General features: G+C 49.3%; 2 protein-coding genes, 1 long non-coding RNA gene and 1 other non-coding gene across 11 annotated transcripts in view; 2 read left to right on the top strand and 2 right to left on the bottom strand.

Annotated features, from left to right (window-relative positions):
* The window catches only part of LOC101274785 (NADH-cytochrome b5 reductase 3), a 47,061-nt gene extending 45,653 nt beyond the window's left edge, over positions 1-1,408 (top strand). For all 5 annotated transcript variants that reach the window (XM_049694563.1, XM_004279556.4, XM_033405191.2 and 2 more), the window contains exon 9: positions 290-1,408. In XM_049694563.1, coding sequence (XP_049550520.1) covers positions 290-462 — 173 coding nt within the window. In that variant the 3' untranslated portion in view covers positions 463-1,408. The remainder of the gene's footprint in view (positions 1-289) is intronic.
* A 515-nt stretch (positions 1,409-1,923) lies between these two features.
* On the bottom strand, positions 1,924-6,314 carry LOC125960483 (uncharacterized). 2 transcript variants are annotated; one of them, XR_007470185.1, is made up of 2 exons: positions 4,898-6,314; positions 1,924-3,746 (listed from the first exon to the last, which is right to left on the bottom strand). It is a non-coding gene; the product is annotated as an uncharacterized LOC125960483 (long non-coding RNA). The 2 variants fall into 2 exon arrangements; XR_007470184.1 differs by having other exon boundaries at positions 4,975-6,314.
* On the bottom strand, positions 5,995-6,144 carry LOC117196500 (U12 minor spliceosomal RNA). Its single transcript, XR_004476733.1, has one exon. It is a non-coding gene; the product is annotated as a U12 minor spliceosomal RNA (small nuclear RNA).
* A 137-nt stretch (positions 6,315-6,451) lies between the features above and the next one.
* Positions 6,452-26,629, top strand: part of POLDIP3 (DNA polymerase delta interacting protein 3) — a 30,102-nt gene continuing 9,924 nt past the window's right edge. Inside the window, exons 1-8 of one of the 3 annotated variants that reach the window (XM_004279554.3) lie at positions 6,452-6,591; positions 16,786-17,176; positions 17,936-18,022; positions 19,220-19,315; positions 21,073-21,252; positions 21,819-21,896; positions 24,704-24,833; positions 25,918-25,984. In XM_004279554.3, coding sequence (XP_004279602.1) covers positions 6,533-6,591; positions 16,786-17,176; positions 17,936-18,022; positions 19,220-19,315; positions 21,073-21,252; positions 21,819-21,896; positions 24,704-24,833; positions 25,918-25,984 — 1,088 coding nt within the window. In that variant the 5' untranslated portion in view covers positions 6,452-6,532. The remainder of the gene's footprint in view (positions 6,592-16,785; positions 17,177-17,935; positions 18,023-19,219; positions 19,316-21,072; positions 21,253-21,818; positions 21,897-24,703; positions 24,834-25,917; positions 25,985-26,629) is intronic. The other 2 variants (XM_033405185.2, XM_033405186.2) reach the window with 2 other exon arrangements.

Below are 26,629 nucleotides of genomic sequence, written 5' to 3'. Positions count from 1 at the left end.
GAGGGCCACATGAGAGGCCAGTGGAAATGAAATGCATTGCACGCTGTGAAGCGTGGTGGGGGAAAGTTGATGGGCTTGCCTTTGTGGCACAGGTGAGCCAGGCTTGGGGGCAGGGGATCGGGCTGAGGGTTTACTTGGCTCAGCCTCTTCATTCTTCAGTGTTTGTGGAAAGAAGGGAGGAATTCATGGCACAGGAACTTCCTCACGGAGGAGAGGGTGCTGGGCGGGTGGGCAGTTGGCAGTTGGTCACACAGCCATACTCGGGCTCACCTGGTCTCCCACCCCGCAGCCTGGGACTACAGCCAGGGCTTCGTGAACGAGGAGATGATCCGGGACCACCTTCCGCCCCCAGAGGAGGAGCCGCTGGTGCTGATGTGCGGACCCCCGCCCATGATCCAGTACGCCTGCCTGCCCAACCTGGACCGCGTGGGCCACCCCAAGGAGCGCTGCTTCGCCTTCTGATGGGCGGGCCCTGGCCAGTGGCTCCGCCCCACACTCACCGCGCCCTGTCGCCCTGTCCGTACCCACTCCTCCTGCTGTCGTTTGTTAACACCACTCTCCCCCACGTCTCCTGCTGCAGCCGGGTTCAGCCTGGCCTGCCCGTGCCTGGGAGGTCACCCCGCTGGGCTGGCCCCCGAGGGGCCCCTTTGGGAGCAGGGCTCTGTTACAGGTGGCTGCTGTCGGCCACCTTTAGGGCAGATTTCTGTCTGGGCCTCACTGGAGATGTCCCCCCCACACACAAAACACACACACTACTGGGCCGAGGCTGCCAGCACCATGCTGCCCACCCTCCCCAGAGCATACCACACTCTGGAAATAAACATAAATATACGGGCAGCCCATAGCTGCAGGTGCCAGGCCCCTACCCACTGCCTGCTTCAGGGCCACAGCCAGGCCTCGGCACCTGACACTATGTGGTAGGTAACACCAACACGTCCTGTTGACGGGGCTGCTGGGGTGAGAGGCTGCCCTGACCCCAGGGCACAGCAGGCCCGGCCAGCAGGGAGTTGGGCTCCCCCTGGGGCTGGACTAGGAGGGGGCTGACCAAGGGCCCTTCCATCAGGCACACGGGCCCTCCGGGAGCCTTCGCATTTCCCTGAAACACCAGAACGTTCGGGCAGCTTTGGGAGTTCCAAGCAGTTGACCTCTGATCGACCAGCTTGGGGTCCCGGGCCGCCAGTCCTGATGGGAGAGCTGAGATGATGTGTTTATCCCTCTGTCCCGGACCCCCCTCCTGCTGCCCTCACCCCAGGTGGGGGAGATTTTGAGCAGAGCCTCTTGTCTGAGGGACATTCTCAGTGGCCTCGACGTTGCCTTTAGACCACAGCGTGTCATCCTCTTGCATATCGGCTTTTCAGAGTCATTTATGAGCACACATAACGTTGAAGTAAAACTTTGCTAATCTGAACACTTTTGTAGCTCCTGGAGGCTCTGTGACCTATGTCCTTGTGGGGGAGGGAGGGGGAGAGGAAGGGGCTGTGTAAGGCCTGGCATTTATTTCTGACGTTTGTGTTTATAGTAGAAAACTTGGGGACTTCCCTGGCAGTCCAGTGGTTAGGACTCTGTGCTTCCGCTGCAGGGGGCCTGGGTTTGAGCCCTGGTCGGAGAACTAAGATCCCACAAGCTAATGTGGTGCAGCCAAAAAATATATATATATATATAGGGAGAGTTCAGAAGAGTATACACAGGGGAAAAAATGCCGGAAGCTAGAGGCCAGCACTTAGAACTTGGATGACACCACGACATCCACTGTGTGGCCTCTGCTTTCCCCTAATGTCAGATGTGCTTTCCCGCTGTGGTCAGAAACTCGCCGTAGGCCCACATGGCTCATGATTTTCTTATGTAGCAAATCCCTGTTGTTGGACAGTTAGGCTGTTTCCAGTTTGCAGATTTTGTAAATAACAGTGGCCATGTTCACCCTCCTTTTTTTAAAAAATTTATTTTAAATTTATTTTTATTTTTGGCTGCGTTGGGTCCTCGTTGCTGCTTGCGGGCTTTCTCTAGTTGTGGCGAGCGGGGGCTACGCTTCGTTGCAGTTCGTGGGCTTCTCATTGCGGTGGCTTCTCTTGTCGTGGAGCACAGACTCTAGGCACGCAGGCTTCAGTAGTTGTGGCACGCAGACTCAGTAGTTGTGGCTCGCGGGCTCCAGAGCGCAGGCTCAGTAGTCGTGGCACACGGGCTTAGTTGCTCCACGGCATGTGGGCTCTTCCCAAGCCAGGGCTCGAACCCGTGGCCCCTGCACTGGCAGGCGGATTCTTAGGCACTGCGCCAGTAGGGCAGTCCTTCACCCTCCTTTCTTATGACTTCTTTTAGGGTAGATTCCTGGGAATAGATGGAGTGTGGACAGTGGGGGTCCAACTTTTAACCCTCCCCTTACACCCAGCCTTATTCACATCATCTCAGCCGTGTTAAAAGGTGTCCCCAGTCCCAACTTTGGACAACCCCGTGTGTCCCCAGTGTTTTCCTTTTTACTCTGTCCTCTGGAGAGCCCTGAGAGAAGTAGAGAGAAGTCAGTAGCACCTATTTCCAACAGAGAGACTGAGGCTCAGGGCAGTGAATGGCTTTCAGGGTGGAGGTCGGGCCTGAGGCAAGGCAGGTGTCGCCCTGTCCTGGGGAAGCTACAGGTGAGGAAGGGAGTGTCTTCATTCATTCAGGCACTCTTCCAGGGCCAGGGCCAGGGCCAAGGCTGCTCCAGACACACCCTTCCCTGCTCCTGGGGTGTTCACAATAAAGACACTAGACAAGTAACTGGTGATGGGAAATGCCAAGATGGAAGTTAAAGATGGGACAGTGTGGGGCTTCTCTGGTGGCACGCTGGTTAAGAATCCACCTGTCAATGCAGGGGACACGGGTTCAAGGCCTGGTCTGGGAAGATCCCACATGCCTCGGAGCAACTAAGCCTGTGTGCCACAACTACTGAGCCTGCGCTCTAGAGTCTGCAAGCCACAACTGCTGAGCCCACGTGCCTAGAGCCCGTGCTCCACAAGAGAAGCCACCACAATGAGAAGCCCACGCACTGCAATGAAGAATAGCCCCCGCTCACCGCAACTAGAGAAAGTCCCTGTGCAGCAACAAAGACCCATCGCAACCAAAAATAAAAATAAAATTAAAAAACAAAAGAAGGCGGGACAGTGTGGGAATGAGGGCTGTTCTCAGAGTTGGGCAGCAGGAACTCCCTCTGAGGAGGTGACCTTTGTGCTGCGATGTGAAGGGAAGGAGCTGGCCCCACTGGGGTAGGTGTTCAAGGCGGAACAGCAAGTGTGAAGGCCTTGTGGCTAGAACAAGCTTGTGGAAGAAACTTCCAGAAACAGATCAAGGAAGGCAGGTGGCTGAGGGGACAGTGAGGATGAGACTGGAGAGGGAGGCAGGGCTAGAGGGGTACTCCAGCGGGAGTGACCAGCAAGTGCGGAGGCCCTGGGACACAGTGAGGGCCAGTGTGGCTGGAGTGGAGTGGGGAAGAGAAGACGGGGCAGTTCACAGGAGGCCTCGGGGCTAGAGAGCCACTCTCCCCTTTCATCTCTCACCTTCCATTCTGTCTCTGGCCCTCACACATCCTGGAGCAGGGCTGGGACTCCTCAGTGGGCAGGGGAAGGACTCAGCCTGGGCCTCTCAGGCCCTGATGGCTCTTCTCTACACCTACCGTCTGCTGAGGACTCTGCTGAGCGCTTGACTCTCCACACCTACCGTCTGCTGAGGACACTGCTGAGCGCCCGACACACATTAGGTCTCCTGGTGCCTGTCCCCATCTGGAGGATAAGAAAACGGGCCTGAGCGTTGAGACTTGCTGCACACTGCCTGAGCCCACAAGAGGCTGTCTGCTGAAGCTGGGAAGAAGGACGTAAATTGGACCTGGTCCCTACCCTCTTGTAAGTCTGTCTGCCCACCTGTAAAATGGGTGAGTGAATAAGCCAGTGATTCTCCACCCTCTCAGACGTGACACCATTTAAAAACAACATTTATAACAGCCGCTTTACGCTCCTGAAGTCACTGCTGATACCACCCACCTATACAGAATTTTTTAAAAAATCAACACAAAGGGGACTTCCCTGGTGGTCCAGCGGTTAAGAATCTACCTTCCAATGCAGGGGACGCAGGTTTGATCCCTGGTCAGGGAACTAAGAGCCCACATGCCACGGGGTAACTAACCGTACGCACTCTAGAGCCTGCGTGCAACTACTGACCCCACGCTCTCTGGAGCCCGCGCTCCACAACTGGAGAGGAAGCCCTGAGCGCCACAACGAAGAGCCTACACAACACAACTACGACCCAACGCAGCCGAATAAATGAATATTAAAAACAAAAATGCAAAACCCAAACATACTATAAAAGCAAAAAAGGAAAGGACTTCATAAAATGATGCACATTTCAGCATGTAAATGCTGGTGGCCCCAAGGCCCGTAGACGGAAGCATCAGGAGTCTGCATGGACGCATGGTCCCCGCACTGGCGCAGCCTCTAATGCCGCCCGCCTTCCCCGCTCTGCCGACAGGGGTGCGGTTTTCCCAGGCGGGTCACAATTGTTGGTTAGTCTCCAAGTAAGGCAGGACCCAGTTCCTTTGGCTACAGCGCAAGTGCGTTGCTGGCAATCCCATATTTGTTTACACCAGGAAAAAAGTCCTGCGTGTTCATACAAGAAATGGAGCGAAACCCAGGATCAAAGAATCGTAACCGGCGCCTCCGCCCCGGGAATGTCCCGAGCGTTGGGAGACCCAGTGGGACGTCCCATCCCGTCCCCGCCTCCACGTGACCGGATCCCTGCCGTCCCGACACCCAAATAAGACCCCACGAAGTTCCGAAACGCTTCTGGAGGAGGGCAATCCGGCAGTCACAGAATTACATGACATCAATGACTCCACTATTGGGGTAGTTTAAGGAAATTATTTAAGCGCTATTTTTACACTTCGCTTTCTTCGCGTGGAGGTGCGAAAGGGCCTTAACTCCCGCGCTCCTCTGGCCCTTTCCTAATCCTGCGCACCTGCCTGCCCTTCGCTGTGCAGCCGGCCAAGGGTTGGTTCCTGGTTTCCGCGTTCTTTCCCGGCACCTCGCGGAGGGAGGAGTTAATGGTCCTGTTTCACGACTGAGAAAAGGAGGGCCAGCCAGCAGCCAATCACGGCTGCGAAGGCGGGGACCTGGATTTCCCTCCTCCGGTGCCCAATCTTCACCAGCTCGTCTCTCCACGGACCTTCTTTCTGATGCCAGGTTTTCATCTGCGGTGTGATGTTCTGTCGAGAACACATAACTCCACTCACCCGTTGTACTTACAGCAGTGATTCATAGGGCACTTAAATCTTTGTTCGGCGCTGGTCTAAAACGCGTTGCACGTTTAGTCTTTGTTTTATGTTTCTGTTTGTGGTGTTTCGGCCACACCGCGCTACACGCGGGGGTTTTACTTCCGCGATCAGGGATCTAACCCCGGGCTCGCTGCAGCAGAACCGCGCAGTCCTCACCACTGGATCGCCAAGGAATTCCGTTTCCTGCTGTTGTTGTATTTTTCATTCACTGGTTCGACATACTGAACCTCCCACCGGGATCAGTGCTGGAGACTGAGATTACATAAATTAAAAAAAAAAAATACAGATTCGGAACACTTCATTTGGCCCTCGCAGCGACGTAGTTCATGTGCCCCATTGTGCAGATCAGGAAGACAACGGTCAGGCTGGCAAAAACATTCGGTTGTAAACGTCCTACGGCCCAGAAGTGTGAGCCGTGGTACGTAAGCACTGCATTATAACCCACACAACGAGGCTCCCGTGTACTGCACGTTGTCTCCCCCTAACAATTAACTGGTAACACTCCCAGTCGACGCCGCTAGTAAGCTCCAAAAAACTGACTGTATTATCTTAACCCAATATTAACCCTTTTACGGGTTAACAACCCCGGATAGGGGCGCGAGATTTGACCACCACCGTTAATCGACAACGTAATTCCTTAGTTCGTTTTTAACTTTCCTCAATTGGGTTAATTTCTAAATTCTACCTTTTAAATGCAAGAGGTACGGGCAGATCGCAACACCCAGGCATCCCGCAAAGTAGGCGGGTCACCGTAGGGGCAACCTTTACCCGCTCAAAAATTCGTCTCACATTAGCAGTGAGGATTCGGGCGTCACCCCGAATCGTTATTTTCCTTACTCATAAGTTTAAGGCATAAATCTCTACTAACGCTTACCTCCTAGGTAATGAATCCCATTCTCATTAGCCCTACGGTGAGTGGCAAAGTTGACCGTCGAACCGAGAACCTCTTTCCTTTGAAGATTGTCTTACTCATTTAATTCTTTTCTGTTGCTTTTCATTTTATTTGCTCGTCTGGAGAAAGAGGGAACGGTAGGGCTACGACCCGCCGTATGCAGATAAGCAGCGGACGTCGCAAAGGCTCACGGGGAGAGCCCCGCCCCTTCCGGTTCTTGCTCGGTTTGATCTGTCGCGAGACTTCGTCAGCCGAACGCCGGAAGCCGCTAGTTGCTCCGTAGCGGCCGAAGGGGCGGGCTCCAGGGCTGAGGGACGATTAGCTGCTCGCGGCTCGCGCGGCGGTGCAAGATGGCGGACATCTCCCTGGACGAGCTCATCCGGAAGCGAGGGGCTGCGGCGAAGGGGCGGTAAGCGGCCTTTTCTCCTTTCGGGGTTCACGGCCCGAGTCTTAGCGGGGCTCGGGGCGGAGGAGGGAACGGTCTGGGCGCGACGCGGAGGGCCGTCTGCTCCCGCCCCCTGCCACAGCCGCGCTCCCCATTGGCCCGGCCGCCGCCGCCGCCGCGGGCCCGGCCGCCCGGCTGCCCACTGGCTGCAGGCGCCGTCGCTCCGGCGGGCCGGGGAGAGGCCGGTCGGACCGCTGACGGCGGAGGGGCCGGACTGCGGGGCTTGTGGGAGCGGCCCGAGGGGCGCCCCGCGGGGGGCGGAGCTGCGGTTGTGGAGGGGACGCGCTGTCCGCGGCCCGGAGGGTCTCTCCGGCGCAGCCCCTCGTCTGAGGAGCTGGGCGCTGCCCCACGGTCTCAGCGCGGCCTCAGAGTTAGGACGACTGGAGTTGCGCGGGCAAGTGATTTGCTCAGACTCTGCCGGTCTGTTAGTGCCGAAGCCGAGATCCACACCTAGACCTTTAATTTCCAAATCTTGCGCCTGCTTGTTCTCTAACACTCGACTCCTTTTGTGCGGCATTTCAGGTTCTCTAAGCGCTTTGCTGCCCAGGCGGTCTTTGCTCTTTTCGCAGCCCTGCTGGCCCGCTTTTAATGTTTTCCCCATTTTCCAGATGAGGAGCTGGAGGCGGAGTGAGTTGCCCGAAGCCACGGAGAGCTGAGATCGGTGCCGAGTGCACTTTATGAGCTGGCTGAGTTGGCCTCAGGCTTGGGCAGAGAAACAGGTGGGACGGGGCTGGAGGCCGGCTGTTTCTCGATGGTTCGCAGAGAAGACTGTTCTGTATCTGGGTGAGGAGTCGCGGGGATGGTTCGCAGTTAGGTGCTCCGGACTTCCTCTGGACCTTCAAATGTTGTTAGTCATTTCCAGCCTTTGTGCGCTCCAGTTCACCTGTATGAAAGAGTGGGAACTTAGGCCAGTAGTTTTCCAGCACGCGTTAAATTAGTTCACATGTCCTGTAAACAGCCGGGCTGTAAAGGTAGGTGTAGTTTTCTCAGATAGTCATTCACTCAGCAGACGTGAATTTATTAACACTGCCTGCGTGCCTGTGGCTAGAAAATGGATTCTTCTACTCTCTGAAAGGTATCCCCCCACCCTCACCTCTGCACACATAGCCACTGCGCCCGCCACCACGGAATTCACCAGCCAGCACTTCACCTGGCTTCTGGTTCATGACAGGCACCCAGCATTAATTTACTCTACCATTACGTGTGAGTGGTTCTCTCCTAGGTCTTCCCTCTAGTAACTGGTGTGGAATTGGTGCTGGGTCCTCGGGCCACTTCTAAGCCCATCCAGGTCTCACAGGTTTGCTCGACAGTTGCCGAATGGGCCAGCTTCCCAGGACCTGCGCTTCCTGCAGTTACTTCCCTCAGTTCCTGACTGCAGGCGGTCTGTACTTTTTTTGGTGTTGATGTGTGCAGTCTTGTGTTGGGCATTGGGTGGGCATGCAGGGAAGGGAGGATATGTGGACCCCTGGGAAGAGCAGAGACTGTGCAGCCAGGCAGACCTGGTCCCTTGGCAAGGCCCATTGTTGGGTCTGTGCCTCCCTGGCCAGGTGACTTCTGAGCTGGGCAGTTTCCTCATTTGTAATAATGGTTCCTGGTAGGTGGTTGAGAGAATTAAATGAGAATGTAAGAATGTATATTTTAAAGTTTGTACCAGATAGTAAGGGTTTAGCAAATGACTTTAAAGGAGTAGAAGCCCAAATCCCTTCCCCCAGGGGACATAATAGCTAAGCATTGGGGTCCTAGAGTCAGACTGCCAAGTTTCAATCCCTGCTTCTCCCACTTTCCATATGATCTTATGAAAATTACTTAACCACTTCATGCCTCTCTTCCCTTATCTATAAAACATGGATAATATTCACTTCATTAGGCGTTGTCAGGACTTAGTCAATCAATGTATCTAAAGTACATCAGAAAGCATCTGATGGGTACTGAGTGCCCAATAGATGTTAGTTATCATCATCGTTAAGGAAGGCTTTTAAGTACAGAAGTAACATCCAGTCTTCAGTGTGAGAATATTGCTTTGCTTTTATGTGAAGATTGGATTGGGGGAAGTGCAGGCCAAGAGACAGTGTAGAAGAAACTGGACTGCATGCTGTGTTTGGGTTAAACCTGCTGGAATCTCCATTTTTAGTTTGCTTGCACAGCCAGCAAAGGGAAAAACTAGATGGGGTGGGGAGGGAGTCCCCAGCAAGGACTGAAAGGTCTGAACAAATTTCAGTGAACAAACGTCAGTTCCTACAGTAAACAAATGGGTATTTTACATGCTTTCTAGAAGAAATCACCTTACTGGAAACTTTGGTTTAATGTAGCATGGATGTCCCAGGAAGAACTTTGTGCTTAATAATTTAGGAAGAAAGAACCTATGACCATCTCAGAAAACTTCTTTCCTCTTCTTAGTGGAAATAGCAAAGGACTGAGCCCGTGGAAGTGTGAATAACCCCTTTTCACAGGTCATGGAATTTGCTTGTTCTTCAGAGCAGCCATTCTGTTTTGTGTTCATCGGACTGTGTGAGTCAAGAAAGGTGTCATCATCATCGTTATTACCTGGCCCCCAGTTAATCATCAAAAGGTTCCTTGATTAATATGAAATTAGAGAAAGGGGGGAATGATTTCATGGTACTTTATCCAGGCCATGGTGAGGTGCTCTCCTTCCCCACACACAGCACATCTCTAGTGGCTCCAGTTGTTCAAGACCCATAGATGAGTCCTTCCAGGGCAGCACTGGGCACCAGCTGTGGCGTGGGCCTGCCCCTCTTGTCGATTTCTTCCTTTAGATGTGAGAGTATCACTGATTTGGTTAGTCAAGTCACCCCGGCTTTGGTTTGCTCAGTTCACCCCTCACAGGATAGCTATCTGTCACTCCCTCCATGTCGTTAGATGAAGGTGACACGGCAGCCTTAGTAGGGAAGTTGGGCCTTGAGTGTGCTGGAGGTGAGCAGCTCTGGGCCAGATGCATATGTGAGAGTCCTTGGAGCCGTGGGGAGAGGAGGTTAGGGAACTTTTGAGTTCAGGCCAGGGCTCTGGTCCTGGTACTCACTGCTGGTTTCCTTATTGAAATAAGGTGAAGGAAATTAGATCTAAAACAAGGAGGAGGTAAATGAGTTGCTACATTAGCTTAGAAGGGAAGAATTATAATTTAAAATGAAACATCTGCACAAGACTCTCTTGGAGGGTAAGAGGATCGTGTCTTGTTTTTCCTTGTGTCTCTAAAGCACATAGTTCAGAATTGACCCTCAGTAATTGTTAGAACTAAACTGTGTTTCCTCCCTAAGATGACCTCAACACACACGTTCTAACCCAGAGACCCCCATGGATTAAAATCCACTTTAGAGTAGTCCAGGGTCCCCCTTGTGGGCCCGAATCCTTTGGACTGGACATCTGTCCAGAGCCAGCTGCCACTCTGCTCTCCACAGGTAGATCCAAGAGGGTGAGGCATTCCTAGCCTCAGACAGACCCTCCCTGGTCATGTGTATGCCAGGCTCCAGCAGGGGACTGGGGGAGGGGCACAGGCTCCAGAGGGCGTTTGCCCTCTCGCCCACACCACTCTTCCTAGGACCTGGTGGCGTGCCTGGGGAGCGTCTGGAAGCAGTGTACAGTTGCATTGTTTAAGGTGTGATGGGACCAGGCAGTTAAGAGACTTGCTCAAAACCTCCCTCTCTCCCCATCCCGAACATTTACTGAGACCAGAAGTGCAGAATGTGTTTCGGGAACATCAGATAGTCTGCCGTGGGAGGTGAGGCTGCAGGCAGTGGGGGCCAGACTAGTGGTTCCACTGAGGGGTTGGGCTTTGTTAGAGAACTCTTAGCAGTTCTTGGAGCAGGAGGGTAACATAACTGGTTCTATGTTTTAGAGACCTGCTTCTAGCAGGAGTGTTTATTTGAAAAATTCCTGATGACTAATGCCTGCCATATAAGCAGTACTGCTGCTTGCTGGGATGAATGGCTGTCTTTTCATGCAGGGAGAGGAGCAATGATTATAAAAAGCCTGAACACTGAAACCCCCTAAAGCTGCTTATGAAAGGAGTTGAAAGAACTGGTATAACCAGGGAACTGAATACATGGAATTGAGGGAAAGTAGCTTACTCGTGCTCTTGCGTCCACAGCTGTATCACCTCCCTCCCCAAAATGTACCTTTTTGTGCTGTTCAAATAGATAAAAATACCAGCACGGGACATCTTGGTGGTCTTCCTTGCTAGACAAGCAGTATGGTGTGTGGGTCTCTGGTGAGCACCCTGTCCGCCAGCCTCAGCGTGTGTGCTCACCCTCTCGTCACTAGAGGGTACGCTATATCCCTGGATGTGACTGGAGTCCTCATTTTTTCCTTAGCTTGGGGACAGTATTCACCCTTCCTTAACTCCTTGAGTCCTGTTCTTTATTTTTGACCCACGCTTGATTTATTGGTATTTTAACTAGGTATAGTGAAGTTCAAATCCAGCTTTCACCATTATAGCTCTGTTATTTGGGATAGTTACTCTCCTTGAATCTGTTTCCTCATCTATAAAAGGTGGATAATAACCTAATTCTCAGAGTTGTGAGGGTTAAAGGAGGTGGGTCAGAGTTTATGGATCTGTAGTAAGTGCTCAAAACTGTTAGTTGAGAGTGCCTTCTTTGTAAAATCTTTAATAAACCGTGGTAGCCAGTTGCCCCTTGTGTGGCCATGGCAGACATTGCTTATCAACCATAGACTTCTGTGAATTCTCAATGCAACACTTCAAACAGCCATTACAAATTATCAGAGAAGGGAAATTGTTGAGGAATATGAATAAATTAAGGTTTCAGAAGCCTAATCTCCCCCGCCCTTCCTTCTGCAAAGGTTTACTGTTCAGACCCAATTGGAATGAACCAGAAAACTTTTGAATCTGCCCTTTTCTTCATTCTCTGTTCAAGGATATGAATTTTGTTTTCAAGAATCTCATTGTTGGGACTTCCTTGGTGGCGCAGTGGTTAAGAATCCACCTGCCAATGCAGGGAACACGGGTTCGAGCCCTGGTCCGGGAAGATGCCACATGCCGCGGAGCAACTAAGCCCGTGCACCACAACGACTGAGCCTGCGCTCTAGAGCCCGTGAGCCACGATGACTGAGCCTACGTGCCACAACTACTGAAGCCCACGCCCTGCAACTAGAGAAAGCCTGCGCAGCAACAAGGACCCAACGCAGCCAAAAACAAATAAAATAATTGTTTTTTAAAAAAAGAGAGATAAGCTGATAATCCTACATCCATTTAAAAAAGAATCTCGTTGTTCCTTTAATTATTCAAAATAGTTGCTTTCAGTAGCTTTTTCTTTTTTTTCTTGGCAATAATGTTTAATTGCTTGAATGACTGGTGAAATTGGGTAACTTGACTTTTTGAAAGCATAATTATGCCATTGGGTCTAGATTTGCCCAATTTTATGGTATTGTAAAATCATGGTGTATCACACGATAAGATCATCCCACCTCCTGTAGTTATAAATATCAGGAACCTTTGGTAGGGGTACCCTGGTGATGGGAGGAGGTGGGATTTGGAGAAGACAGATGAAGATAGGAAATCTTCATTCAGGAGGCCAGGCTCAGGTTTGGGTTAGGATGTGTCTGACCTCCACTGTGTGGTGAACCTGGTCGTCAATGAAGTATTCTACTGTCAGTGTGTATGCAGCCTGGTTCCCTTTGTAATGTCCACTCATTACAAAGAGACCAGCTGCTTTCTCTTCCGGGAGACCTTTCCTGAAGCTCCTGCAGCTCGGCAAGATCCTTGTGGGTCCCACTTTTGGAGTAAGGGCCAGAGTGGCCCTGTGCCATGGCTGTGTGGGTGCCCCTCTCTCAGCTGGGAGAGCGATTGGTGGCCAGGATCCTAGCAGGGCACTGGACCAGTTGGTGAGGGCTGGGTGGAGGACTGGCTTTGCAGGGGCAGTTTTCTCTAGGAGAAGCCCTTCCAGGGCAGCCACCCCTTCTCCCGTCTTACCTCCCCTGGGGCTTGGAGTAGGAAAGAGAGAAGCTTGGAATCTGTTATAATGGGAAGAGTCTGGAGTCTGGGGTCCAGTCCCAGCCATGCCACTAGCTCTTTGATTTGGTTTCTCCTCTGTAAAATGGAAGTGATGGCAGGTGATCTCAGAGATTGTGAGCCTAAAAGGAGAATGTAAGTTAGTAGCCCTGTAGGATCCCTGACATAGCTCTCTGAGCCTTTGTCATTCCCCTGGGGCACTGTTGACATAGGGGAGGAGCTGTAGGATGTACCCCCTGGGAAGCTCTTAATCCTGTGGATGATGCAGGCTTGTAAACAAATCATTGTCATGCTGCGTGGTAAGTGCTTTAATAGAAGCTTTATTCAGTGCTTTGAGGGCTCCAAGGAGAGAGCCTTCAGCTGTGGAAGTTATATGGGAGAAGTGAAGGAATGCTCTTGAGGGTGGGGAAATGGGGAGAACTTAAATGCCTCCTCAGCTCCCCCCTCCCCCTCTGCGAGAGCAAAGACACTACAAGCTGTGGGCTGTAGGGGGCGCTCTCCACATTTGGTCTGCCTAGGGTGCCTTTTGACACTACTCTTTCCAGAAACCCTGGGCTACCTCTAAGCCCTCCCACGGCCCCACAGACTTTGTTTTGTTTTTAACATCTTTATTGGAGTATTATTGCTTTACAGTGTTCTGTTTCTGCTGTACAACAAAGCTATACATATACATATATCCCCATATCCCCTCTCTCTTGCGTCTCCCTTGCACCCTCCCTATCCCACCCCTGTAGGTGGTCACAAATCACCGAGCTGATCTCCCTGTGCTTTGCGGCTGCCTCCCCACTAGCTATCTGTTTTACATTTGGTAGTGTATATATGTCCATGCCCCTCTCTCACTTTGTCCCAGCTTACCCTTCCCCCTCCCCGTGTCCTCAAGTCCATTCTCTATGTCTGCATCTTTATTCCTGCCCTGCCTCTAGGTTCTTCAGAACCATTTTTTTTTTTTGGATTCCATATATATGTGTTAGCATACGGTATTTGTTTTTCTCTTTCTGGTTTACTTCACTCTGTATGACAGCCTCTAGGTCCATCCACCTCACTACAGATAACTCAATTTCAGTTTTGGGTTTTTTTTTAACATATATAAATTTATTTATTTATTTATGGCTGCATTGGGTCTTCATTGCTGCACGTGGGCTTTCTCTACTTGCGGCGAGCAGGGGCTACTCTTCGTTGCAGTGTGCATGCTTCTCTTTGCGGTGGCTTCTCTTGTTACGGAGCACAGGTTCTAGGCTCGCAGCTTCAGTAGTTGTGGCTCGTGGGCTCTAGAGCGCAGGCTCAGTAGTTGTGTCGCACGGGCTTAGTTGCTTCACGGCATGTGGGATCTTCCCGGACTAGGGATTGAATCAGTGTCCCTTGCATTGGCAGGCAGATTCTTAACCACTGTGCCACCAGGGAAGTCCCCTCAGTCTCCCAGAGTCTCTACATGAGAAAATAGAGCAGGGATGGACAAGCAGTCCCACCTACCCACCTTAAACCTAATCTGATTGATTCTGTAAATGACCCCTTCCACTCTCTCTTCCACCTGTTTTTTTGTTGTTGTTGTTTTTAAATATTTATTTATTTGGTTGCTCCAGGTCCTAGTTGTGGTATGTGGGATCTTCGTTGATGCGTGTGAGATCTTTCTTTAGTTGTGGCCTGCAGGATCTGTTTTTTAGTTGTGGCATGTGAGATCTAGTTCCCTGACCAGGGATCGAACCCAGACCCCCTGCATTGGGAGTGCGGAGTCTTAACCACTGGACCACCAGGGAAGTCCCTTCCACCTGTTTTTTGTATAAACCCACCGGAAAGTACTTAAATCCTAATTTGCCATTTTTCAAAGAAAAATGACGTTATGCATCACTGCCTTAGGTCTGGCTCCGGCATAGTAGTGGCAGCAGGTGTTTTTCCACTATGCTTAGAATAACAAGATGAAGGTCCAGGTTTTCTTTTACTGGTGCCAGGAAGACTCACCTTTGGTTGCACTCCTGCTGTTAGCAGAGGAGCTGGTGGACAGTCTCACTTCAGCTGGCTGAGGAAGAAAGATGCAGTAGGAGAACCCAGTGGCTTGCCCACTATGAAGGATGCCTCCTGGGAGGCCTGTGCAGTGATGTGGGACATGGTATAGGAACTTGTTTATTCACTAGTTTTACCTTCTAACTCCAGGTCAGAGATTTTCAACACTGCTGTTCTCCAGGATCACCTGTCGAGTGAAAAATGCATATGCCCAGGCCTTCACCCAGATTTTGGACTCAGTAGCTCTGGGGTGGGGTTTAGAGAGCTGTATTTTTTTGTTTGTTAGTTTTCTTTCCTTTTTTTAGAGCTATCTATATTTTTAAGAAGCTCCTTAGATGTTTCTGATACTGAGTCAGGGCTCAGCAACACTTACAAAGCACGGGGCAGTGAATCAGGAATGAGCCCCATCCGCCACTTCCCTCCCAGTCCAGGGTAGGGAGAGAAAGGAAGAACACAAAGGATAATAGACACAAAGGAGGGCTGTCCTGGAAGAATCAGAGAGGGTTTCCCAAAGAGGAGGCGTAGGAGTTGGTGTCCCCAGGCAGGGCACCTGCCACAGGACTGTTTGTGTGGCTGGAAGCCTTATGGTGGGGTGGGCAGAAGCCCACAGATCCCAGAGAGGACTTCCAGGATTGGACTAGAAGCGTCTTCTGTTTCCTCGCAAGCCATTAGAAGAGCCAACGAAGGAGCCCCAGAAGAGAATGGGACTTGTTTTATGGAGTTTTGTTCCTTTCCAGTTTTAACAGTTTCTGGATTGACATTTTTGTTGTTGCAGACTGTGATAAGTATATATTTGGTCTTTGTCCTGGCACACAGTTTCTAAAACCCTTGGAATTTCTTGAGTGATAAGGGTGATAGGAGCATCTTTTTTTCTAATGAGGCAGCTCTTGGTAGGCCCCTAGGGAGCTTCAGGACAGGGGCTGGTCACCAGAAAGACCTAGGCATGATTAGCCTGTTGGAACTTGCAGCTCCACCCCACTCCCTACCCTGGACCTCCAGGGAGAAAAGAGGGGCTAGAGATTGAGCTTATCATCAGTAGCCAGTGATTTGATCAATTATGGTAATGGAACCTCCTTAGAAACCCCTATACAATTGAGTTTGGAGAAACTTTGGGTTGGTGAACACATCCATGTGCCAGGAGGGTGGTGTTGCCATACCCTTTCTCTGTACTTTGCCTTACACATATCTTCTCTTTGGCTGTTCTTGAATTGTATCCTTTGTAATAAACTGGTAATAATAAGTAAACTGTTTTCCTCAGTCCTATAAGGTATTCTAGCAAATTACGTAACTTGAGGAGGGGGGGTCGTGTGAACCCTCCATTTATAGCCTGTCGATCAGATGAACAGGAAGCCCAGGACTTGGAATTGACCTCTGACTTGAGGGCAGTCTTGTGGGACTGAGCCTTTAACCTGTGGAGTCTGTGCCAACTCTAGGGAGTTAGTGTCAGAATTGAGCTGTCAGACACCCAGTTGGTGTCTAGAGACTTAGAGAATTAGTTGGCGTAAGGAAAAAACCTACACATTTGGAGTCAGAGTATTGTGAATAGAAACAGTTCAGAGTGATTATTTTTCTGTCTACCAAGTCTTTATATCTTAGTCTGTTAGTCCTCTGGCTCTAAGCCAGACCCATGTGTTGGCTTTCTTGGTCCCAGCCCAGTGGGGATATCTGCCTGCCCTGGAGGCAGGAGGCTGCCAGAGGCCAGCTGGGCACCCTTCGTTAATCACTCAAGCTCTCTAAGCCTGTTTCTTCTACTGTAAAATGGGCATCATAATGCCTGCTTCACAGGGTGCTGAGAGTGCTGATTGAGAGCAAGGATGTGGAAGCACTTTGGAAACTGAAGTTGCTCTTCAGGTGTGTGGGGTTTTGATATCTGGGAAATATTCTTATTTTTTGTGGTATTGTTTGGCGGTGTCTATCATACTGTCTAAAAACACCTGGTCTGGGAGCAAAAACAGTCTTACCTAGTGATAGAAACCAGCAGGCCCTCCCTCCTAACGTTGTTTACAGTGCAGAGTTAAAAGTCATAAAACTACGGAAGTCTCTATTCATTGTTTCCTCTGACAGGGAGCAGCTTTCTGGTTTCTCCAGGACTTTCTTTGTTTCCGGTATTACCATGGCTCTACTTCCACAGCCTGCTGTTGATATCCAGATCCTCTTAATGTTGCAGTTTTTATTTGCAGGCTCAATGCCAGACCAGGAGTTGGAGGTGTCCGATCTCGTGTTGGGATCCAACAGAGCCTTCTCGGCCAGCCAGCACGCACAGCCACCTTCCAGCAGAGATTTGATGCTCGGCAGAAGATTGGCCTCTCAGATGCCCGGCTCAAGCTGGGAGTCAAGGATGCCCGGGAAAAGCTTTTGCAGAAAGATGCCAGGTTCCGGATCAAAGGGAAAGTGCAAGATGCCAGAGAGATGCTGAATTCCCGCAAGCAGCAGAGCACGGTGCCCCAGAAGCCCCACCAGGTGGCTGATGCCCGGGAGAAGATCAGCTTGAAGCGGAATTCCCCTGCTGCCTTCATGAGCCCACCCATCGGGACAGTGACCCCTGCTCTGAAGCTCACTAAAACCATCCAGGTAGGTTGTGGCTCCTGTCACAGATTCCTGGAAACCAGTAACAGCTGTAGTTTCAGGCCAAGGACCAGGAGTGTTTAGGCAAAGTGACAGTTCCCCCAGCTGTTTGTGTAGTAACCATATGAGGTAGGCAAGATATCATCTCACTTTTCTGTAAAAGAAAAGGGTGGGGGGTAGTCCAGAGAAATTAAGTGATTTTCTAAGTGAGATGGTAGTAGAGGGAAGTGAGAGGAAAGGACAAAACATTGACTGAGCTCGTGCTATGTAGCAGGTACTTAACGTGTATTCCTCACTGCAACCATGGATTATTACCCAGCTTTATAAAAGAAGAATCTAAGTCTCAGAGATGTGAGTAATTGTGCACAGTTACACAACTGGTCAGTGGGAGGGAGGACCAGGATAGAAGCCCAATCAGACCTGGCTCTTAGTGCAGGGTCTTGGCCACCTGCACAGCCGCTGCCCCAAAGGGAATGGAAACAATATCATTTAATCTTCTCAGCATCTTTGGTAAAAGGAACAGCAGCAGCAGTGAACATTTATTAAGCCAGGTTCATTGAGCCCTGCAAATGCATTGTCACATGGTCTCTGGGATGATGAGTCTTCCTGTCGCTTTCCTGCTTTGGGCATAAGGCGGTCTTGTAGGGCCTTTTACCACAGACCAAAACTGAGTGCCCACCATAGTTTAAGTTAAGTGATCCTCTACTCATATAGAGAACACATGCAGGCCCTGTGGGATGAATTGTGACCACTGGGTATTTCTAGGTTCCACAGCAGAAGGCCATGGCACCAACTCATGCCCATCCTGCTGGAATGAAGATCAACGTCGTCAATAACCACCAGGCCAAACAGGTGGACTGTGTGTGTGTGTATACACACGTGTGTGGTTTTGTTTGTCTGTTTAAATTTTTTAATATTTATTTATTTATTTTGCCTGTGCTGGGTCTTAGTTGCAGCATGCGGACTTCTTAGTTGCGATGTGCAGACTCTTAGTTGCGGCACGCAGACTTCTTAGTTGCGGCACGCATGCAGGATCCAGCTTTCTGACCAGGGATCAAACCCAGGCCCCCTGCATTGGGAGTACGGAGTCTTACCCACTGGACCACCAGCGAAGTCCCCCACACTTGTGTGTTTTGATGTGGCCTTCCAAGTGGATTAACTGAGGCCTGGCCCAAGGTTCCAATTTGAAGAGTTGGAGGAGGGATTAATTACATTTGACACTTTTTGCAGTGTATGAGTTTTAAAAAGAAATTTCTTAAATGCATAGGGAGAGAGAGGCAAATTGAAATTTTTTTATTTTTATTTTTTTTATAAAAGTAGTATGTGCTTATACAGAAATTTTGCAAAACAGAGAAAGGTTAAGGAAGGGGATAAAAAAGTCCTCACACTCTGGCTCTCTACAGCCAGCCCCTGTTGAAATTCTGCCCTGGTTCCTTCCTGTGTTGTGTGTGTGTGTGTGTGTGTGTGATTATTATTTATTTAATGCATAGTTGTAGTTGTGATTATGTTATTATCCAGTTTCATGTTGTTTGTTTTCACTTTATAACTCAAGTGTTTTTCTGTTTCACATTTACTGTAAACATTTTAATAACTGCTTGATCCATTGAGTTGACATTCGAGTTTATTTCAACCATTTTCCTGTAATTTCCACTGTTAGAAATCCTTCTATGAACATCTTGGAGGAAAAAAGCTTTTTCTAGAGTTTGGGTTTATTTCTATAGGCCAGATTGCCTGGCACAGACTTTGTAAGCCAAAGGATATAAACAGACATTTTAGGGGCCCTTGATAGGTAACTACAAGGTACCCACTTGTAGAAAGGTACTTCTGATGTAACTGGAATTGCAGCACTTTCATTGCGCCCTTGGGGGCAGGGAGGCAGCCTGCCAGGACTTGAGCCCCAGTCTCCCAGACCAGTTTCCCCAGGCACTCCCCCTGCACCCACTTCTCCCCCCACCTCACTTACTCCAGCCCTCATCTCCCTGTTGTCCTTACTCCAAATGTCTGTTGAGAGCCTGCATACCATGTTAGCTTATATTTCTTTATTTTCAGAATTTATATGACCTGGATGAAGATGATGATGTTATAGCTCCCATTCCTAGTAAACAGATGAAATTTGCAGCCTCAGGCAGCTTTCTCCACCACGTGGTATGACATCTTACCTTCTTCCTACACTCTGGGTGTGTCTGATCAGGTTCATGGGAGAGGTGGTGGAGAGTAGGGCCTTTCAATTCAGAAATATTTCTTCATTTGGGTCATGAGATTATCAAAACCGGAACTAGTCCAACCCCTGGCTTTTATAAATGCTGAGACCAGCAGCGCATCCACTGACTTGTTCAAGATCCCACAGATAGTGAAGTGCAGAGCTGCAGCTCCCAATTGCTGTGTCTGAGTCACTGCAGGGGAAATATGAGTGATCCCACAGGACAGAATCACATTTTATTTCCTTTGTGGCAGGACATTCTGCCTGGTCCCCTTCCTTCCATGGTCAGCAGCTCTGGCTCCATTCTTGAGTCTGGATTCCCTTGGCAGTGTGTTAGCAAGAATAAACTGAGCCTTGCCTGAAGGCTCCACCAGGTGCAGCCTGCATGCAGGGAAAGCTCGATGGACTAGGATGCTGATGCAGAGAAGGAAAGAAAGTAGTTCCTCGGAATATCAGGGACCTCTGAACATCATGCTCAGCTCAGTGCATGCAGCCAGATTACACATAGGGAGGCAAGTGGGTGCCCAAGCTAAGTGCCTTTGTTTGGTCTTCAGAGACCCAAAGACTCAGTTTTGGTCCCTGCACTGAATATGTGGACTAATTTCCTGGTTACCGTTGAAGCTCTTAGTGTGATGTGTGAAGCTGAATGATGCCAGTTTGTTACAAAGGGGGTGGGCCTTTCCTAACTCAGTTAGTGGCTAACCCTAATTGGAAAAAACCCTGTGTTTATATTAACTTATTTAAGACTTCCTTTCCTTCCCTCCTTGTGAGATGGGTACTATTATTACCCCTATTTTACGGATGAGGAATTAGGCACAGAGAGGTGAAATAAATCTGCTCAGCTTGTAAGTAGTGGATCAAGGATTTAAGCCTAAGCAGTCTGGCTCCCAGGCTATGTGTTTAACCACTACACTCACTGGCTCTTGAGACTCAGAAAACAGCTTGAGAAATGTGGGATCCAGCATGAATCTAGATTCACCTGGATTGGCAGAAGCTGGTGAATTGACCCTGTCCCATCATCTGCCTGTCTGGCTGCTGCATTCCTCCTTTTTCCTACGACAAGACCACCTGCCACTTCTGCCTCATGCATTTTTTTTTCCTCAGAGACATTAAAACCAGGGAGTTCACTGGTTTATATTTCCAAGGGATCACATCCACACTTAGGGGTAACAGGGGAGTGAGGGATGGAGCTGTTTCTGCTGGTTTGCACATGCTGACTCTGCCAGCATGTCCCTGACAGTCTGGGAGCTGAGGAGGCAGGGCTACACATTGTTCCTCTGTGCAGAACAGGGACCAAAAAGCTGGGAGTCCAGGCCTTCTTAAGAGTGAGTTCCTATTCCCAGCCAGCCCATCGTGATAGAAGCGTATCTAGGAGTGAACCTGACCCCGAGCTTTTGGCCTCTTAACTCCAAATTGTAGGGTTTTTATAAAGTCTAAACGGTATGGGTGAGCCTGTGGCTCCTGTTCAGAACTGCGTGGAAGCTTCTTGGAAAGGGCTTCCCACACTGGAAAGTGGCTTCTGTGAACACACGTGCAGGCCGTTTTTCTCTCCTCCTGCCCCTTCCCTGGCAGCTGGCACCTTTCTGGCTTTAGATCGATAATGGAACTGGGAGGTGGGAGGCCTTGAGATACTGGGGGTTGTCAGCCCCCTGGGGTGTCTGGGTCCCTAGCTTTTCAGATTCCTCTCTTCCTCTTTGTTTAGGCTGGGGTGAGCAGTTCCAAGCTTTCCATGTCCAAGGCCCTTCCTCTCACCAAAGTGGTTCAGAATGATGCATACACAGCTCCTGCTCTCCCCTCCTCTGTTCGAACAAAAGCCTTGACCAACATGTCCCGGACGTTAGTGAACAAGGAGGATCCCCCCAAAGAGCTGCCGCCTGCTGAGGTGAGGTGAAGGTGAAGGTGAAGGAGAGGAAGTGACCACACTAGTTGAGAGTTAGCCTGTGCTGGGTGGGCAGTGTGCTGTGTGCATCCTGTTGGGTCCTCATAGTGCCTTTGAGGTGGGCGTTGCCACCCCCGTTTTACAAATGAGCAAACCAAGATCCAGTGGCCCCTGCCCTCAGAGAGCTCACAGGCAAATAGGGAAAACAGAGCTGCAGACAGAGCACTGTGCCTGGTGATACAACAGAGGGCTGCCAGGAGCACTGAGGAAAGAGCATCTAATTCAACTGAACAGATACGGGAAGGCTTTAAAGAGAAAGCGCCATCTGAGCCGGGCGGGTCGTGAAACGTGAATGGCCTTCCAGGCAGAGGCTCGGCCCGAAAGGGCCCGGCGTATTTGGGAGATGATGAGAGGTTCCATTCCCTGGCATAGGGTGATGGGGGCATGATTAGAGGGGCCCAATTGTGACAGGCTGTCCATGGGGGTTTCCTCTGGGCCTTCCTGGTCGTTTGCCTGAAGTGAGCTCTGCTGTTCACTGACTTCCGGTAACGTTCTTTTGTCTGTGGCAGCCTGTCCTCAGCCCTTTGGAAGGCACCAAGATGACTGTGAATAATCTGCACCCTCGAGTCACCGAGGAGGACATTGTTGTGAGTACTGTGGCCTGCCAGAATTTCAAATCTCAAGCCACTTCTGTTTCAAGGGTCCCCAAGAGCACCCCCCGGTTAGCTGATTCTCTAAGAGGACTCACAGGACTTAGCATAGAGTTGAACCAGGGCTAAGATTCATTACAGGAACAAAGCAAAATTAACAGAGGGAAAATATTCGTGGGGCAAAGGCTGGAGGAAAGCACACTCAAACTTCTGGAGTCCTCTCCCATTGGAGCCACACAGGATACACTTTATTCCCCCAGCAGTTGGTTGTAATGACATGTGTGAAACCAGGGAAGCTCATTAGAGACTCAGTGCCCAGGGTTTTTATCAGGGACGAGTCATGTAGGCACCCTCTGCCTAACACCAAAATTCCAGACTCAGAAGGAAAGCAAGTGTTTAGCATAAACTGCATTGTCGGCACAAACAATTTAGGCTCAGTGCGCCACTCTTATCAGTTAGGGTTATGGGAGCCCTCCCAGAATCTAAGTTCCCAGATGCCAGCCAAGGGCCAGCCTTGGAAGCAGACCTTCCAAAGGAGAGCAGTCAGGCCAGGTATGTGAACCCTTTTCCTCACAGCTTTTAAACCAGAGCCAGGGGAATTCCCTGGTGGTCCGGTGGTTAGGACTCGGCACTTTCACTGCCGGGGTCTGGGTTCAATCCCTGGTCGGGGAACTAAGATCCTGTAAGCCATGCAGTGTGGCCCCCCCCCCCCAAAAAAAAAACTAAAACAACAAAAACAGAGCCAGGTGCCCAACCTAAATCTCAGGGCCATGGAATTGTGCTAGAATGGGATCATTTAGTCCCACTGTGCAAAATCCAGTGGTTCATATTTTCCTCAGTCTTTGGAATTTCTTCCTCCTTTAGGGGTTTTCATGATAGCTCCAAAGTAAAAGGGATGAAATGGACTGGTGTTACCTAGTGGTTGGCCCCTCTGGATTGCGCTTCTGGTCCATCCTGTCCCACCCTTGGCAGTCATGGGCAAAACCCAATTCAGGTACCTAGTGAAGGGTGGCCCAGACTTAGCCAGGACTTTTCTTTTCTTTTTTTTTTTTTTACATCTATATTGGAGTATAATTGCTTTACAATGGTGTGTTAGTTTCTGCTTTATAACAAAGTGAATCAGTTATACATATACATATGTTCCCATATCTCTTCCCTCTTGTGTCTCCCTCTCTCGCACCCTCCCTATCCCACCCCTCCAGGCGGTCACAAAGCACCAAGCTGATCTCCCTGTGCTATGCGGCTGCTTCCCACTAGCTATCTGTTTTACGTTTGGTAGTGTATATATGTCCATGCCTCTCTCTCGCTTTGTCACAGCTTACCCTTCCCCCCTCCCCATATCCTCAAGTCCATTCTCTAGTAGGTCTGTGTCTTTATTCCTGTCTTACCCCTAGGTTCTTCAGGACATTTTTTTTTTCTTAAATTCCATATATATGTGTTAGCATACGGTATTTGTCTTTCAGCCAGGACTTTTCAACCTCATTTTCATTCAGGCACCAATAAGACTGTTAAAGAACCCAGGTGTCCTTTTTACTCAACTGTTAGATCACAGAATGAATGCAGCTGGACTCCAGCCTCTCCCTGCAGCTGAGTCCCAGGTTCTATAACAGCCCACACTGGCCGCCACGTTTGTTAATGGTTTTAATTGTGAAATGTGAGTGCTGGGTGATCACTTTGTGCACAGTGCACATGAGAATAGAAATTGTTGCCTACTTTGTATAAGACTTGACAAATTAGAAAGAAAGCAATTTTTTTCCTGATTATAAAAGTAATAATAGCTTTTATTTATTGAGTTAATTATAGCTATTATTATTTATATACTTACTGTATGGCAGGCATTTTGTATGCAGGATCTTTGAAATTACAGAGGAATGAAAAACGAATTACCTGTAATGATTACTACTCATAGTAAACTGCCAATAATCATAGTGAACTGCCAATAGTAGTCATCCTCACCTCTTTTCTACCCAAATAGGTAATGTTAAAAGAAAAACTAATAGAGTTAGAATCACACTTAGTATTCAGTTCCGTATCTTGGTTTTGATATGTAGCATTTTCCCTTTTATCATTAGAAACAAATCATTTCAACGACCTTTTCGTAAATCTTCTTTTTGTCCCTATAACCAACTTGTGAAGGCAGTTGCAGGTGAAGATATGGCTTGGGTGCTAGTTGGCCTTTGCAGTCTGTATCCATATTGGGTTCCCTCTCTGGCCTCAGTCTGTGAAATGAGGAGGGATTGGAGTTGGAATAAATGATGATGATGACACAGGTGTACAAAGCACTGCCTTGAAAATGATTTCAGTTGAAACCCCTCAATCTAGCCAAACCAGGATGATTGGTCACCCTATATAGAACTCCAGAATTTGTGTTTCTAACTGATTTCCAGATGATATATTAGCCACTGTCTTTGATGAGCCTATATGTCTGTCCATTCTCATTACAGACACTCTTGACAGAAATTCCATATTCCATAACTATTACCCTTGTTGAGAAAGTGGGCACTGAGGCAGGAGGACTTTGGGGGTGACTTGGAGTCACAGGGACTCCAAGGCTTGTAAGCCCAGACTCAGTTCTCACTGCCAGAATAGCTCTTCCCCTCATCTGGTCCCAGGTTGAGGCCTGTGGATGTCCCAGGACCACCTAAAATGGAGCCTCCCTGAAATCTTGGCTGCTGGGCATGTTCAGTCAGAGTGCGGCCATCAGTCAACCCAGAGCCCTGTCTGGAGTGTGTGAATGGCAGGCTGGAAGGATGACTGCTCAAAATTCTCCCTCAACCCTAACTAACTCCTCTTGTTCTTCACAGGAGCTTTTTTGTGTTTGTGGAGCCCTGAAGCGAGCTCGGCTGGTCCATCCTGGGGTAGCAGAGGTGGTCTTCGTGAAGAAGGACGATGCCATCACTGCATATAAGAAGTATAACAACCGGTGTCTGGATGGTAAGTCAGGGAGAAAGCAGCCACCTCACCTTGCTGCTCCTCACTGCTCACAGCAGGCCTTCCTCTGAGATGGGTGGTTTGACCTCCTGGTGCATTAAACCCTCCGGGGCCACCTGTGTACTAAGAGCAAGCAGAGATGTTATGTTTTTAATTGAAGTATAGTTGAATTACAATGTTAGTTTCAGATGTACAGCACAGTGATTCAGAGATAAATACACACACGCACACACACACACACACACACACACACACACACACACACACATTCTTTTTCAGATTCTTTTCCCATATAGGTCATTACAAAATATTGAGTATAGTGTTATACAGTAGATCCTTTTTGGTTATCTCAGCCTCTGCTTTTTTATTGGATTATTTAATCCGTTCACACTTTATGTGGCTTTCTTTTGCATTATATGAAAATCTAGTGCAGCATTTTAGTTCTTTTAATGATTTTTTTCCACTATATTTTTTGAGTCACTTTCTTAATGGTTGCTCAAGGGTTTACAGTATACATTGTAGATTATCAGAATCTATTTCAGGTTAGTATTAACGCAGTTGCAGTGAGATTTAGAAATATTACTCCTATAGGGCTCTATTCCCTCTTCCCCTTTTTTGTGCTGTTACTGTTACACTTATCACATGCTATATAAAGTGGGAATCCAGTCCTTGTAAGGTTAATCCTTCATGGACATAGTAGACATCTGAACATAGACTTTGAATCTTTTTTTCACTTAATTTTATACCGTAAGCATTTTCCCTTACTACTTGTTTCACAAACAAGTTTGGATTGCTTCATGCTGAGTCCACTTTTTCCCTTACTTTGACTCTGATCTCCTGCATGAAGCCAGTTCTGTTGCCACTTGACTTCTTGGTGCCATCATTGGCAAGGTTTCATGGACCTCATAACCCTGGGGTTTTCTTAGTCTCTGGCTTTGCCAAAACCTGACAGCCCCATCCCTAGCTGTGCAGCCAGAGCTGCCAGTGGTGTACGCTTTGACTCCTGGTAATGAAAATGGCAGTCCATGTCCTTTTGCGTGAGGAGCTGAAGTCCCATGGCAGAGCCTTTTCTTTTTTGGTTTTTCAGGGCAACCAATGAAATGCAACCTCCACATGAATGGGAATGTTATCACCTCAGACCAGCCCATCCTGCTGTAAGTTCCAAAGGTGGGGTGCTGGGAACCAAGTGGAGCTTTTCTGCTTGCCTACTCTGCATGATCATCTCTCTGTTCTGAGGGGTAAACTGCCTGTATCACAGCTCCATTCCATTTCCTCTGCTCTGATAGCAGGCAGCCAATCAGGAAGCTTAAATTTGACAAAGTAGCTTGTCACATCATTTCTGCAGGGGATTGACCCCACAGGGGCTAACATTAAGACCTCGTTCCCAGCCTTATAATTTAGAAACACCCGAGAAGAAAGTGGCGAGCAGGCCAGTTGTGTCCCTCTTTGCATAACTGTGTGTGCGTTGTCCGGGTGAGCGGAAAACCCTGCCTCCTCATGATTGACTCTGGGGGGCAGTGCTGGGTGCTACCCCTTGTCTTGTTACATACCCAGGCATACGTTGCCTGGTCTAGGACTGAGGACTTTTTGAAGCCTGAGATGCAGAAAATGTCTAGACTGACATTCAGAAGGAAGTCCTTTTGTAGACAAGGATACACAGACCCAGGGAGAATGTTAGCCTTGCCAAGGTGGGAGGGGTAGTGTGGGGCAGGCCTGAAATAGACTTTGAAATACCGAAAGACGGCACTTTGAACCCTGGATATTGCGTCGTGTGACTTACATAAGTTCCTTAAACCGTG

The sequence above is a fragment of the Orcinus orca genome, chromosome 11 (assembly GCF_937001465.1).
Source record: "Orcinus orca chromosome 11, mOrcOrc1.1, whole genome shotgun sequence".
Classification (NCBI taxonomy): domain Eukaryota; kingdom Metazoa; phylum Chordata; class Mammalia; order Artiodactyla; family Delphinidae; genus Orcinus; species Orcinus orca.
The sequence above is the reverse complement of the archived record's forward strand: the minus strand, read 5'-3'. Positions and strand labels throughout refer to the sequence as shown.